The sequence below is a fragment of the Zootoca vivipara genome, chromosome 9 (assembly GCF_963506605.1).
Source record: "Zootoca vivipara chromosome 9, rZooViv1.1, whole genome shotgun sequence".
Taxonomy (NCBI): domain Eukaryota; kingdom Metazoa; phylum Chordata; class Lepidosauria; order Squamata; family Lacertidae; genus Zootoca; species Zootoca vivipara.
The window spans coordinates 31129574-31144531 of record NC_083284.1 but is presented as its reverse complement, the minus strand read 5'-3'; the positions used below and the strand labels follow the sequence as shown (position 1 = coordinate 31144531).

General features: G+C 39.1%; 1 protein-coding gene across 3 annotated transcripts in view; it reads right to left on the bottom strand.

The window, feature by feature from the left end:
- Positions 1-6568: 6568 nt before the first annotated feature.
- Positions 6569-14958, bottom strand: part of LARP1B (La ribonucleoprotein 1B) — a 30610-nt gene continuing 22220 nt past the window's right edge. For 2 of the 3 annotated variants that reach the window (XM_035114223.2, XM_035114228.2), the window contains exons 12-19: positions 14220-14364; positions 13652-13863; positions 13193-13299; positions 11468-11628; positions 10713-10857; positions 9694-9803; positions 9476-9603; positions 6569-8514 (exon numbers count right to left, since the gene is read on the bottom strand). In XM_035114223.2, coding sequence (XP_034970114.1) covers positions 8284-8514; positions 9476-9603; positions 9694-9803; positions 10713-10857; positions 11468-11628; positions 13193-13299; positions 13652-13863; positions 14220-14364 — 1239 coding nt within the window. In that variant the 3' untranslated portion in view covers positions 6569-8283. The remainder of the gene's footprint in view (positions 8515-9475; positions 9604-9693; positions 9804-10712; positions 10858-11467; positions 11629-13192; positions 13300-13651; positions 13864-14219; positions 14365-14958) is intronic. The other variant, XM_035114227.2, reaches the window with a different exon arrangement.

Genomic DNA, 14958 nt, shown 5'->3' with positions numbered 1-14958 from the left:
TGTCGGCAAAGTGATGTCTCTGCTTTTTAAGATGCTGTCTAGGTTTGTCATTGCTTTTCTCCCAAGAAGCAGGCGTCTTTTGATTTCGTGACTGCTGTCACCATCTGCAGTGATCAAGGAGCCCAAGAAAGTAAAATCTCTCACTGCCTCCATTTCTTCCCCTTCTATTTGCCAGGAGGTGATGGGACCAGTGGCCATGATCTTGGTTTTTTTGATGTTGAGCTTCAGACCATATTTTGCGCTCTCCTCTTTCACCCTCATTAAAAGGTTCTTTAATTCCTCCTCGCTTTCTGCCATCAAGGTTGTGTCATCTGCATATCTGAGGTTGTTGATATTTCTTCCGGCAATCTTAATTCCGGCTTGGGATTCATCTAGTCCAGCCTTTCGCATGATGAATTCTGCATATAAGTTAAATAAGCAGGGAGACAATATACAACCTTGTCGTACTCCTTTCCCAATTTTGAACCAATCAGTTGTTCCATATCCAGTTCTAACTGTAGCTTCTTGTCCCACATAGAGATTTCTCAGGAGACAGATGAGGTGATCAGGCACTCCCATTTCTTTAAGAACTTGCCATAGTTTGCTGTGGTCGACACAGTCAAAGGCTTTTGCATAGTCAATGAAGCAGAAGTAGACGTTTTTCTGGAACTCTCTAGCTTTCTCCATAATCCAGCGCATGTTTGCTATTTGGTCTCTGGTTCCTCTGCCCTTTCGAAATCCAGCTTGCACTTCTGGGAGTTCTCGGTCCACATACTGCCTAAGCCTGCCTTGTAGAATTTTAAGCATAACCTTGCTAGCGTGTGAAATGAGCGCAATTGTGCGGTAGTTGGAGCATTCTTTGGCACTGCCCTTCTTTGGAATTGGGATGTAGACTGATCTTCTCCAATCCTCTGGCCATTGCTGAGTTTTCCAAACTTGCTGGCATATTGGGTGTAGCACCTTAACAGCATCATCTTTTAAAATTTTAAATAGTTCAGCTGGAATATCATCACTTCCACTGGCCTTGTTATTAGCAATGCTTTCTAAGGCCCATTTGACTTCACTCTCCAAGATGTCTGGCTCAAGGTCAGCAACCACACTATCTGGGGTGTATGAGACCTCCATATCTTTCTGGTATAATTCCTCTGTGTATTCTTGCCACCTCTTCTTGATGTCTTCTGCTTCTGTTAGGTCCTTACCACTTTTGTCCTTGATTATGGTAATCTTTGTACAAAATGTTCCTTTCATATCTCCAATTTTCTTGAACAGATCTCTGGTTTTCCCCATTCTATTGTTTTCCTCTATTTCTTTGCATTGCTCATTTAAGAAGACCCTCTTGTCTCTCCTTGCTGTTTTTTGGAAATCTACATTCAGTTTCCTGTATCTTTCCCTATCTCCCTTGCATTTTGCTTGCCTCCTCTCCTCCGCTATTTGTAAGGCCTCGTTGGATAGCCATTTTGTGTCCACTTGTATCCCGTCACAAAGTAGACTTCCCCCATTTTTCCCACCATCAAGACTCTAACCAGGTATTCTCAGCTATCTGGATCAGTAAAGGTAACTAAATGCTTTGATGTGGTGATAATGGAGAAAAATGGCCTCGTAGAAAGGAGACTGGGAACATACCACCCCTTAAGGCCAGAACTAATAAAGGAGATCCTCCACTCTTTTGTCTGACAACACTGGTGACTGAGTAATGCCCAATCACTAGCTAGCAGAGGTAGTGGTGGTGAGTGGTCCTCTTGCCTTTTCCTGGTCTGTGTCTTGGGGAAACTTGGTGTCTGCAACTAGTCCTGCACCATGATGTATCCAGTGGCAGAGTTCAGAGAATGGATAGTGGGTGGCATTCTCTTCACACTTACCTCTGCTGTCTTGATCATGAGTATATCACAACAGGTATGTATGAGATGAATATGCAATGACACCCACTGCACCAGCCATTTCTCCTGGGGGGTGGTTTTATTTGCAGAGCTCTGAGGAGACAGTCACACCACTATGGCTGCATGTTGCTCCCTGGGCTGTAGTTTCAATGCAGATGCAGATTCCCTGCTTGTATCTGTGCAAGCCCATTTTGAAGGGATCCTCCAAGGATCCTCCATTGAAATGTAGGGCTGTCCACCCCCTGCCCATCTAGGAAACACTGCAGCTTTGGGGTTCCCTGTCCTTTTCAACTGCCTCATCAACTCCCCCAACCTAAAGAGAAGCAAGGGGGGGGGAGAGAAATAGGCAAATGGAAAAGTTTGGCAAAACTCAGCTATTGCCCTGACCACTGAAGCTCAGCAGGACAGAAACTGCAGGAGGCCCTCTCCAACACAGGATGGCAGTTAAAAGCGATTTCCACAGCCCTATTACAGCATGGAAGGACCAACCCATTTGACGATACCCTCCTCCACTGTAGGAAAATTAAATTTTCCTGCTTAGATGCAGAAAATTAGCAAGAGCATCTGCTTGCACTTACGTTACAAACAAATCCTTAGCTTCAGGTGGTTGTGAGGAAGAGCAGAAAACTGGGAGATTCTTAAATCAGATTGCTGTATTTGGGCTGTCCTGTTCTACTTTGAAACCACTCTTCCTCCCCACTGAAAACTGTTATTCTTGGCACCTTGAGTTAGATGTGCACATGCACAGTACAAGCAAATATCAGCTGTCGAAAGAGCCAACCATGCTTTCAAAACCTTTTGATAGTTTTGTACTTGGCACCTTTTAAGAAATGCAAGAATGAATGGCACCAATCCCCAGGAATCCCCTATGAATTTATCCCATAGGCCCACCACCCCTGCCCCTCAAACAGGAGCCTAAAGATGCTGTCTGTAATTCAAAAACTGTTATGTGCAAAAGAGAACTGCTGATATTCCGATGGGTAGAGGGTCACACATTTCAAAGACTGCTGATGTTTGAGGGTACTGTACTGATCTACAGGAAGCCAGGAGGCTGAAAAATCCCTTTGATTAAGAACTGTGTTTGGACCCTAAATAGTTTATTTGAAAAGGATACTAAGCTTGCTGCCACTCAGAATCAGCCTACTGCAGTAGTGTTCAATATTTTCAAATCTGGAACCCACATTTAACTAATACATGCATTGGGCAACCAACTGGATAAAAAAAAACTATACTGTATATTTTTATATGGAGAAATGAATAAAAAGTACAGACGCAGTTCATCATACAAAGTAGGTTTAAAGCTCTACTTTGATGGCTTTCATAAAGGACATAGTAATAGTTGGAGACCATTGTCACATTGTGTTCTCCCTCCACTCAAGTCACAAGGCCCTTCTCCAGGGTGCTTGAAGGTTGGCAATAAATCAGAGTTGGAAGGGACCCTGAGGATCATCTTGTCCAATATGCAGCTGTCCCATGCATTGAACCTGCAACCTTGGCATTATCAGCACCATGCTCCAACCAACTGAGCTATCCAATGAGAGAGCCTTTTCAGTTGTGTCCCATCCTCCCTGCTCCGCCGCCAAGTGTATGGAATACTTTCTCCAGTAAGGACTGCTTCCCACAGAGACACAGACATCTTTTTTGGCACCAGGTTAAGACTTCCCTTTTCTTCGCAAGCATTTGGTGGAATGTGACCCAGCTCTATGAAGGCTTTGTTAGTGTTGCTGCGTTTTGGAGTTTTTCGGTTGGTTTCTAATGGAGGCTGCTGGGGTTGTATGATTTGTGTGTTGAATTGATGGTCGTTTTTTAATACTGTATGCTTTGAAACTTGCTAAGTGTATAGTGTTGAGCAGCTAACAAAACAACCTGCAGCTTAATAGTCTCCTGTGTAGGGTGTAGTTCCCATCTGTTCAAGCAACCATTTTAAATGAACAGGATTTGTCTGTTTCAGCAACAGAGCCAAGTGACTGAACAAGATGCCTATTGATGGTGTTCACATATAAAACCTCCTATGCAGGACGGAAAAAGCTAAAGAAGCACCTTCCTCAGTACAAGCCCGTTCATATCCTAAGATCTTCTTGGCACCCCAATGTCCATTATGTGGTGATGAGGGGAAAGGCCGTATCTGTGGTGGCCCCCCATTTGTGGAATGTACTTCCTCCCCTTAGAAATATCAGTCCCAAATATACTTCTATAATTCCAAAACTACATAAAGAACTTTATGCCCAGGCATTTGGAGGATGTAGGAGTATTTATTGATGTCTGCCTTTCATATTTGAGGTTTTTTAGTTTTAATTGTGTGTTTTTGGCTACTCTCATTGTTAAATTGATAGTTTTCATTTTTAAGTTAAGTTTATGTGTATTATAGCAACTGCCTTCTGAGGTCTATTATGAGAAGCAGGCTGTAACTATATCTAATGTATGATGGCACCTCTAGCATAAACATAGTAAATTGATATATGCCTCTAAAACCCAAGGTCTTCATCAGAGACTATGTCTATTCAACCCAACAGAAATAAATTAGAAGCACTTTCTAAATCTGTTTTATGACATACATTAGCATTTCCCCACACAATCAGCTGCTAGTGATTTTAGTAACCTTGTCACTATTTTACAAAGACATGCACTTAAAAACAAAACTCTGCTTGCCAAAGAAAGAAATGCCCTACTGCCCATTGTATTTATGAGGAACCATGAAGCAAGGTTTGGGGGGGGGGGCTTTCCAGGCAACCTGTTTTATTTATGGCAAGTCGCTTTGGGCATGATTTCTTTTGTGGAAAAGTGACATACAAATAAAACAAACAAACAAACGAATGAATGAATGAATGAATGAATGAATGGTGTCCATTAGCTAGTCTCTGATGCAGTTAATGTTCTCTTAAAAACAGCATTGCATTTAAAAACTCACCTGGAATAACCACAGGCATATGGAATTGAACTCTGTCCCTCCTCTCGGCAGACAATAAGCAGGCTTTGAGGAAGGAAGCTTCCTCCTTTTGCCCAGCACAAAAATGCACTCTGCTGCTGCAGGAGGGAGTGCTCTGTCCTTCTAGCAGCTGATAGCAATTTTTCTTTTCGAAATTATAAAAGCCAATCTGGGAAACTGATCAAAGGATGAGGTATAAAACATTTAACAACGAAATTGTTCAAACAGCAACCAAGTATTGCAGTTTGAATGCCAGGAACACAGTATTTCCTCAGCTAATATCAGATGCAAGAATACCATGTTTGAATCCAGCCCAAGAGACTTGATTCCTTGGCAATGAGCTCCACAGTCCCCAAATTAAAACCTTAAAAATAAAACTTGTGTAGAAAGGATTAATCCCCCTCCTTCTATTCCCATCAACTATTTGGGTAAAATGACTGACCTTTTGCTACCCAACAAGCAACAGATTTTTATGACTCAAGGGGGATTCAAATAGTAGAGACAAGCAACCTAAAACTACCAAGCAAGTCATGTGGTAATTTTCCTCTGTACTCTTGCTCATTTAAACATCTCTCTCTATGCATCAAGGCAGCATTTGCTAAGCACTTTGATTATTAAAAAATATATTTTTATGAACTAGCCTAACACATTGCCTATTTTTTCCATAAACTTAAATCTGCATAATGTAATCTGAGTTTTCTTGCCACAAACACTAGAATTTTGGAACATAGTGCATGAACAGCCGTATCAACAGGTGGTATAGGTGGTCTGCACAAACGGAGCCATGAAGCCATATTCAGCCCTTTATCCTTGTATGACAAACCCTTGTTTATCCCAGGCAGGATAAGGATCAGCAAGAGCCTAGTCAACTGCTATCAACTGCTATACAGAGTTGGTGGACAGAAGTTGTGCAAACTAGCTTTAGAGAACAAAAGCACAACACACCTCTTTCTTTACAATCAAAATCACAGTTAATCAACTGGAAATAAAAGTCAAATGTTAATAGCCAAGAAACAACTTGCAGGAAAAATATTCAGGTGAAGTTTAGCAGCTATACAATACCAAGTACTACAAGCTTTGAATAAAGCCCATATATTTTTGCCAGTGTCACGGTCCTTGTTTGACTACTTCTGAGAAACTAGTACCACAGCCATTCTGTCTTTAAGGCTTTTATTTTGCCTGATATTTACAATGTGATTCAGTATCAAGAATACATGTCCGATCAGTCTGACGAAGATTCTCCCAATGCCTGGCATCTGCTCCTCCCCCAGCATAGTAAGCGTGGGATTCCTGCCCTCCTCCCTTTGCGCCTGCGCACCTTGGAATGTCTTAAGTCAGGCATGAACTTAAAAGGGCGAGGCATCTCCCCGCTGGACACTTCCCCTGATCCCTCCCCCTGAGGTTGCAGTAAGGGCTCTAGGATGCTGCCTGAGCCAGGGTGCCTCTCTTCTGCAATTGTCAGGGAATGCTCACTGCTAGAACAATCTCTGACAGCCAGTGTCTATAGTGTGTTCCATTATGCAAAAGCAACACTCCAAATTCTCCTATATTTGCAACATTGTTTACCGCATCACCACCAGTACCTGCTAAAATCATGTGAATTAAGAAGGTAAATTAAGACTTTTTCATAACTTAAATTTTGGCCAGAAAACAAAAGCCCCTGGTCATGCTTAGTTCCACTCACTGCTGCAATAAGCTCTAGACATGCCAGTTTAACTAATAACAACAAAATTACTACATAAGTTGAAAGAACAGGATTACTTAAGAACCACACACTACACAAAGGTGACTTTTTTGTATTTTTATAAAATCTGCAAAGATACCACAAATTATGCATACTAAAGGCTAGATATGCACACATTTCATTCAAATAAATGAAAGTAAATATATTTCTTTTATATACAGTTTAATCCAAATTTACAATTGCATCATTTTCATGGAGGAGGTGGCATAGATAGAGCACAGGTTTGAGATGTATAACTTCAGCACACTGAAAAGATGCTATATAAAATGTGTATCATCAATTCCTAGTTCCTTTGCAAAACAAAGTAGTTCTAAAAGGCTAGTTTGTGTGTAGAAATTAATTACTGGGAAATCCACTTATATTCATATACAAATATGCACATATTCATAATTGTTCTATTCAGATTCACAAGGCAATAATGACAGAAAATTGCAATGGATTTCAACCATATCCACCAAAGAAGTCCAATAAAACTAAAATGTTGGATCACTTAGGATATCTCCCAGTAATAAGGCATCAAACAGTGTTAGGCTTTATTTGTAGAAAGTTACCTGAAGACAGCTAAGTATCACTGTTTTGCTGTATGTAATGAAAATGCACCTATTCCTACCACTCCTTCCACTTCAGGGAAGGAGGTTTTCTGTTTCCTTATTCTAAGCATTTTAATTTACAATAACTGAAATGAACAGGTAATTACAGGTTAAGTATCCCTTTAACTTCTACCTCCCAATACAAATAACTACTATTTGAATTAATCATTTACATTTAGGAAAAGTGATGACTTGGACAATTTAAGTTCAGTTGGTCGTAGCAGAGTCTTAAATTTTCACTTTATTTAAACCCATTTTGACAACATTTTTTAGTATGTACTATATTTGTACTTTAAATAAAAACAGTGTCAAATAACAAAATATAATTGTTTAAAAATAACCTCTCCTTGAAGTGCAAGTCACTTAGTAGAGCAATTAAACGGAAAACACAAGCATCTCTTCTAACTGAAGGGTGATTAGTGAGCCACATGTTATTTTATCCTTCTGCTTAAACTTAAAAGATGTAACGTTTACTAAGCCATAACCCTTCCCCTCTGCAATCTACTTTTGCCTAAGTACAAATATGAACCAGCATAAAATAAAACACCTTAAACCAAAGAGATTGATGCCTAACTCAAAATTTCATACTCAACGCAAAAGAGATCCTGAAATAAAGTAACTAAAAAGCAAAACAAAATCCAGCACCCAAGAAACGTGCACATTCCTATACAGCATGGAGTGTGCATGTACTGTTTAAAAAAGTGTTGATAGTAATATATGCATTTATCAACTTATGTCATTTCTCCATTAAAAATGTCTTCTTTTTGGCTTCTATAAGTAGAAATAATGATGGGAAACGTGAATGAAAAAAGCTTTGTAAGTTACATGAGTATACCATAACTTCTTTAAGAAGTATGAGCTGAACCATAAGGCATCCCAAAGTATTTTTGCATATAATATTGGAATGCAGATCCTGTAAACAATAAGTCAGGGACAGCAACACGGAGACCAATATATTTTCCCTAGGATCTCTTTGATTATTCGCCAAACCCAGTACAACTGATCAAGGGCAAGTACTTGGAACTTAATTTTGTGAGAAACCAATGCGATCCTTCGTTTTCCTATACATTTGTTTTTAATCAAGCTTTAAAATAGCTCTCCCTGAAGATCCTTGAGCTAAAATACTGGCATTAGGAGTTGATCTCAAGGTTCAAGCTTAATGAAAGTCTACTGCTCAGGTATATCACTTCTTGATTTTGTGGCAGTACTGTTCTGGTGTATGCTGTTACTCAACTCCTGTACAGTATTTGTAGTGGGAAAGTTTATTGGGACCCACGCCTGAGAGGCAGCTGTAGAATTACCAGCAAGGATCTTGGAAGAATTGGATTGATGTCTATGACGATCACTTTCCTCACCAGTTGGATGTCTTTTTCTCCCAGATTCTTCACTAATGGGAGGCTGAAAGAAAGTATGGAAATATTATTATACCCTTGCAGTTATCAGAACCGATTATGATCTAGTTTTGAACCTCAAAGCCTGAGCATTTAAAGGTTACTCCAAATGACTGAAGTGCAGTGACATCATGCCAAAATATTAGAAATTGTTTCTTGAATAAATAACGGGAATAAATAACGGGAACTCAGCAATAACATTTTCTCTTTTAAGACCTGCTTTGCTCTAGTTGTCACTGTCAGGTATCCAAGATTATCTATACAGATGACATAATAAATAATATTATTATTTATACCCCGCCCATCTGGCCGGGTCCCCCCTGCCACTCTGGGCGGCTTCCAACACACATTAAAATACATTAAAATATCACAGATTAAAAGCTTCCCTAAACAGGGCTGCCTTTAGGTATTTTCTAAATGTCAGGTAGTTGTTTATCTCTCTGACCTCTGATGGGAGGGCGTTCCACAGGGCGGGTGCCACTACTGAGAAGGCCCTCTGCCTGGTTCCCTGTAGCTTTGCTTCTCGCAGTGAGGGAACCGCCAGAAGGCCCTCGGCGCTGGATCTCAGTGTCCAGGCTGAATGATGGGGGTGGAGATGCTCCTTCAGGTATACTGGGCCGAGGCCATTTAGGGCTTTAAAAGTCAGCACCAACACTTTGAATTGTACAAAGTTTCATAATGCAGAAAGCAGAATAGAAAATGTGCAGCATGACTACAAACCGGTTTGGCACTTCAGACCATCTTACATTTCAGAATGTAATAATGTAAGGCAGGCATCCCCAATTGTAGTCCAAAACATCTGGAGGGCCGAAGTTTGGAGATGCCTGATGTAAGGCATTTCAGAACTTACCCTCCAATCATAACAGACATTTGTTGACTTTACATTAAATTTGGGGGTTGTGTCTCTTAAATCAGTCAGTAATGTTAATACACTAAATAAATTTGCTTGAGATATCTTGAACACTTACATCTACTCTGAAGTCTTCCAATCTTTTAAAGTTACAGAGGTATTCTTGAAGTTTTGGATCAATAGGTGGAGTTTTAGACTGTGAATACTTTAGATAAGCCCAAAATTTTTCTAATCCATAGAGTTGACCTAATAAGAGAACATGTTGGAGATGTCTTAAAACTAATTAAGCATGAAGTCAAGCAATATTACACAAGACCATTATGAAGAAGGTGTTACCAGATTCATAGTCTCTCTTTGTTTCTTCTTGGAAATCTTTGAAGATCTCCTGCCTGAACTTTTTTTCCAGCCCATAGCTGTAAAACCGGAACAAACACTCCAGACCATATCTGTAGAACAGTGAATAAAGAATAAGAGCACAAAAATCTCTTGATGATGTTTTACCATATTTATTGTTCTCCTTATAGCAAAAACAACAACAAAACATCACTTTAAGGATCAGAAATGGGAATCTGGGAAGCTTATCCAGCTATTCAATTTTTCATGAGTTAGTGCTCTCTCTCTCTCACCCACACGCACCCCTACCCCTCAGTACAGGCAGCTACCTTGTTTCTTGCTGAGTATGCCATACCTTGAAAACAGAACAGCATATTTTCATGATGACTTTTACAGAAGGAATTTAGATATGATGAAGTGGAGGTGGGGATTCTGGATGATAAACAACTGTGCTTATACTAGTTAGTGGAGAAACATACCTGACTTAATTTTGGACAGTGCCCAGGCCCTGATATGAGCTATTTTCATGTTATCAGCACAATAGTGGTGAGTATATTGCTATCAAATATAACCAGACTTGTAAATAATCCCACAAAGATTCCTAATCTTATGTTATTTAAAACAAAAAATGGAGACGGTGGAAGCACCTGCCTGTTGGGTTTTTCTGTCATTTGCTTTGAATCAAAACTCTGGCAAAAATTTAGACATTGAAAGAAGAATCTTTCCATTTGTTTAGTGCACCCAAAGCTGCTATCCAATGAGGAAGACTGGACAGCCAATGATTCCTAGCAAAAGTCTCTTAAATTATCCATCTGATAATTTTTTACAGTCTGTTGTAAGCTCTATATTCAAGAGTAAACATTACATGATGGAAATAAATATTAGTTTTCTATTCTGCAGCTGGAACCACTTTATTTTGCTATACTAATGTTTCAGAAGCACCAAAGCAATGCCACTAATATTGCTACACAAGTTGGCACTCCTGTACCGTATATGACTTTACAAGTGAAACAAAGCCCTACCTGTAGTGTTCTTTTGCATCATCTAGAGCAAGTTGCTTGAATTCTTCATACATTTTCTTGTTAAAGTGGTCTCTGAGGAAAAAGGACCAGAAACGAAATAGTGTGTTCATTTCTTGAGACTGGCCGATTCCCAACCGTTTCCTTTCTGGAGACAAAAATAATAAAAAGGTAGCAAAGGTGAAAGATAATCTATTTAGCAGCCTAATTCTACTTTCTTCAGAACAGATGCTTTGTATGAATCTATCCCACAAAAAACAATACACCTTACACTACCGCTTGAAAAGAAGTGAATGTTAAAGTCGCTTATGGCAATCATTTATTTCTGTCTCTGCCATGCTCCAGTGAGTTACAGGTAGGTAGCTGTGTTGGTCTGCCGTTGTTCAGATATATGAATTTTTGTATTTTATGCTCCAGTGAGGTCAGGTCATCAAAACACAAACCTGATTTTTCTATAAAGATAACTAAAAGGCAATTTTTGGCCAAGCTTCCTTTCCTGTGCAGAGAGCCCTGAAAAGCTGCCCTGAGGGCAAAAGGATGCAGAGGGATAATCAAAACTGCCTCCCCTTTTACTTTAGCAGGAACACCCACTTGCAATCCAAGTCCCTTCCAAAAATATGTAGTTATATAACATTGTTGACATCCTACAAGCTATAAGAACAAACACAAAGCAAGAACATAAATGGTTATAGTTCTTAAAACTAAAGACAAAAAGCTATTTCTCGTTAAAGTTGCAGGAAAAAAATCATAGTTTTTACCATTTAGGCATCTACGGCGATATTTGTGGTACACTTGCTGTGTAAAACCATTTTCTTTTAGAAGTTCATGAGAAGGATGCTGAAATTTAGGAAGCGAATTTGGAGTACAGCCGTAACTTCCAGATAGTGGAGCACCTTCCAATGGCGATGCATTTGAACTACTATAGAAAATAGACAAGCTGCTTAAATTCTTCAGAACATTTTTGAATATAGGTAATTGTGCATTCTCTTTTAATTAATAATGTAGAACCATCTTTCCAACCCTGTCACCAACAGACGATCCTCAAAGTTAAAGTCAAATCGAACATTCTGAATGCCTCCAGGGTCTATACTAATTTCAAAATGAAGGTGGCAAGAATACATTTAAATGTATAGCAGGAAGCATGGTTAAATAAAAATATTTCTCTAATCATGCTAGCTTTTTGCATGAAGGGAATTTTGGGTAAACGGAAACATAAAATATGCCATTTGTTGCCTGCATTTTAAAGTAGGAGATTCTCAAGGTGTACACAACACACTTTCCCCAATTTTTTTTGAATCTGCTCTGATTTCACAAGGTTCAGGCTGGATTATAATGTATGTATAATGAAAATTATTTATGTTTAGCAAACCCAATAGATTTGGATTTACATATACCTACTTTTGAGCAAGCCCTTTCTAGTGTGATATCCTGCCATACCTAATTCTTTATTCAGCTCTGCTTTTTCTGACAATTTGTTAGAACTCTGTAGGATTGCAAAGGCCCTTCAGTTCTGGCACAACAGATATGGAATTACTACAGAACACTCCTCTAGCTGCCACTACAGAAAACAAGTCTAAATGACACAGTATTATCTACTATACATCCAAGGAAGGTTTCATATTTGTATTCAGCTTTTACCTACTGCTTAGTCCTATACCTGGAATGTCATGACTGTTCCCTGCTGTGACTATGACAATGGTTGCATTTGGATAATTAAAAAACGAATAAGCCTCCTGCATCTTCATGTAACTGCTTTGCTTCTACCTTCATGAGCAGGAAAACAATCCAGAAAGCTGGTTTAAACCAGGGGTTTATATCCTAGCTTCCCAGTTCAGATGTAGCTACTTGGATTGCCTCCCCACGCACTTAAAAAGAAGTAAAGCAGCTGCATCTGAATGCAGGCGGTTTGTTTTTATCCCAAATGATTGTCCAAATGTAGCCATTCTATTGAGACAATGCATGAACTTAACTAGATAAAAATATTTTCACAAATATTGATGCAAGATGCAATACAACTGTAAGCCAACAATGTGGCAAGTACCTGTAAACTGTGTACTACCATTCATAAGCACAAGCTGTTTTCTGTAACACAAATTTGTGTTCTGGAAGAGATTTCCATTCAATTTATATACTGGTACATGGAATCCATTTCTATGAAACTCCTGACAATATATGTTTGCAGGTTATGCTCGTCAACAGGCAACACCTGAACATATCTTGTAGTTAGGGGCTGTGTGTGTTTGTTTTGAAGGATACCCACCATTTATAACAATTTCCCCAACATAATAGGTGTGAGCACTTGCTCTTTCCCTCTACAGTTGCTGCTCATGTGTGCAAACCTTGCAGCTTTTAAGAGTATTTCATTCCTCTCATTATTCTCTTCCTCTTACTTGCTTTGTTATTTTGTGTAATTAAGCAATTTTCCAATGATCCTATGAACACAGAAGATTAAACTAAGTTATAATCTTAAAAAATATTGCTACCTTATAGAAGATGTTCTTGGCCTGTGATCCTTGGAATCCATTACCCAGCCAACATGACATTCTAATGGAGGGTTTGTACTATGCCGTGTTTTTCTTTTCCTTCGTGTCTATAATAAAATATAGCATTATAATTTCCTGATGTGACTGGTGCCACTTTTCTGAAGAATCACAGCCTAATTAAAGTCAAGTTTCATAGTTTCACATTGTATATCATATGCATTGTGAGGTCATAAAGTTGAGCTTGACTACCCAACTGCCTAACCTTAAACAAGAAGTTAACAGTGTGAATATTTCGCAATGGATTTAGCAGTTTTGGTCAAATCCAAAATTATTATTTCCTACACTACAATATTTGAGCAGCAGGAATTTTGAAAGTGTTACAAAGCCTGTGCTCTCTGGCAATAAGAAATAACAGTAAGTATCATGATCTGAAAGTTTATGTAGAAAGAATTTAGCTACCTTAACATCAATGGATCTTGCTTCTTTAACCACAGGATAGAACCTTGGTGTTTTATTAGGATCTTGTAGCCTTGGTGTACGAGGTGTTTTGGGTGTTCTGGTAGGGTGGACTCTAGGAGATTCAGGGACAGCTGTTGGCAGTGAGCGAGCCATTGTTGTTGGAGGTATTTCTTGGATGCCAAACAATTTACAAGCCAGCTCTTCAGTTAAGTCTAAACAGAAAAACCAGCAGATTAACAGATGAACACTAGGCACCTTGCTTTCTGTTGCTCTTTGAGGCCTTTTACCCAGCTCTGTGTTTATCTGTTTCTTTAAATTTAATGTTATCTTCTTTCATTAACTTCTTAGTATAACAATATTTAATTAAGAGTCCCCCCATTTTTACTTGTAAGAAAAATTCATTGCAAATACTTTCAGTATGTATAAAGTAACCCCTTGTAACCAAGCTCAACAGGAAACACTATAAGCACCTGGAACTCCATGTGAATAGTGAAGGACTCATGGAGTTCTCAATCAGGTTGCACCATATCAACTTCCATATTGATAACTTATAATTATGAATATATACCTTGTTGAGATCTTGGAGGACCTGGAGGAACCTCCTGATTTGGATCAATTGCATGCTCAGGCGTAAGATTTTCAAATTCTTCTTTACTGATGAGATTTAACTTCTTAAAGTTTTCAACTTCTTGCTGAAGTGGGGATAAAAGCTTCTGTAACAATGTATCATAAATTATAGGATAATAGCTGAAACAAGCCATATCAACATGAACTATTTGTTAAATAATAACTTATTTACTAATATTTTAGTAATTATTTCAACTGGCAAGCAGGCTGCAATGAAACTGTGTCATGCTCATGAAGACAGTAAAACACTAAAATGGAAGAAAACCAGTCCTTCCAGGTTCATATCCCATGTTTGAAATAGGTGATCACCCTTATCAAACAATTTGCCAAACAGAAAGATTTTGATAGCAAGAATGATTAAGAATGCTGCTCAGCCAACTGGCCCATCTTTTTTAATATGCAGGAGAAAAGCAAATTGTACCCTAATCTCTCACATCTCCAGTTGTGTATAGCATTATATGCCAATGGCAGGGATGGGCGTAGCCAAGGGGGAGCAGCCTCTCCCCCCCCCCCGGCAAGTAAATCAATAAAAACAGAGGTTCCACCCCCAGTAACATGAAGCTTGTCCCCCCCCCTAACATAAATCCTGGCTACACCCAGGTGGGCATTATCTTTGGATAAACAAAACCTGCTATGTTCCACACACTGAGTAACATCGCAAGCCCACAGTAATTTCACTA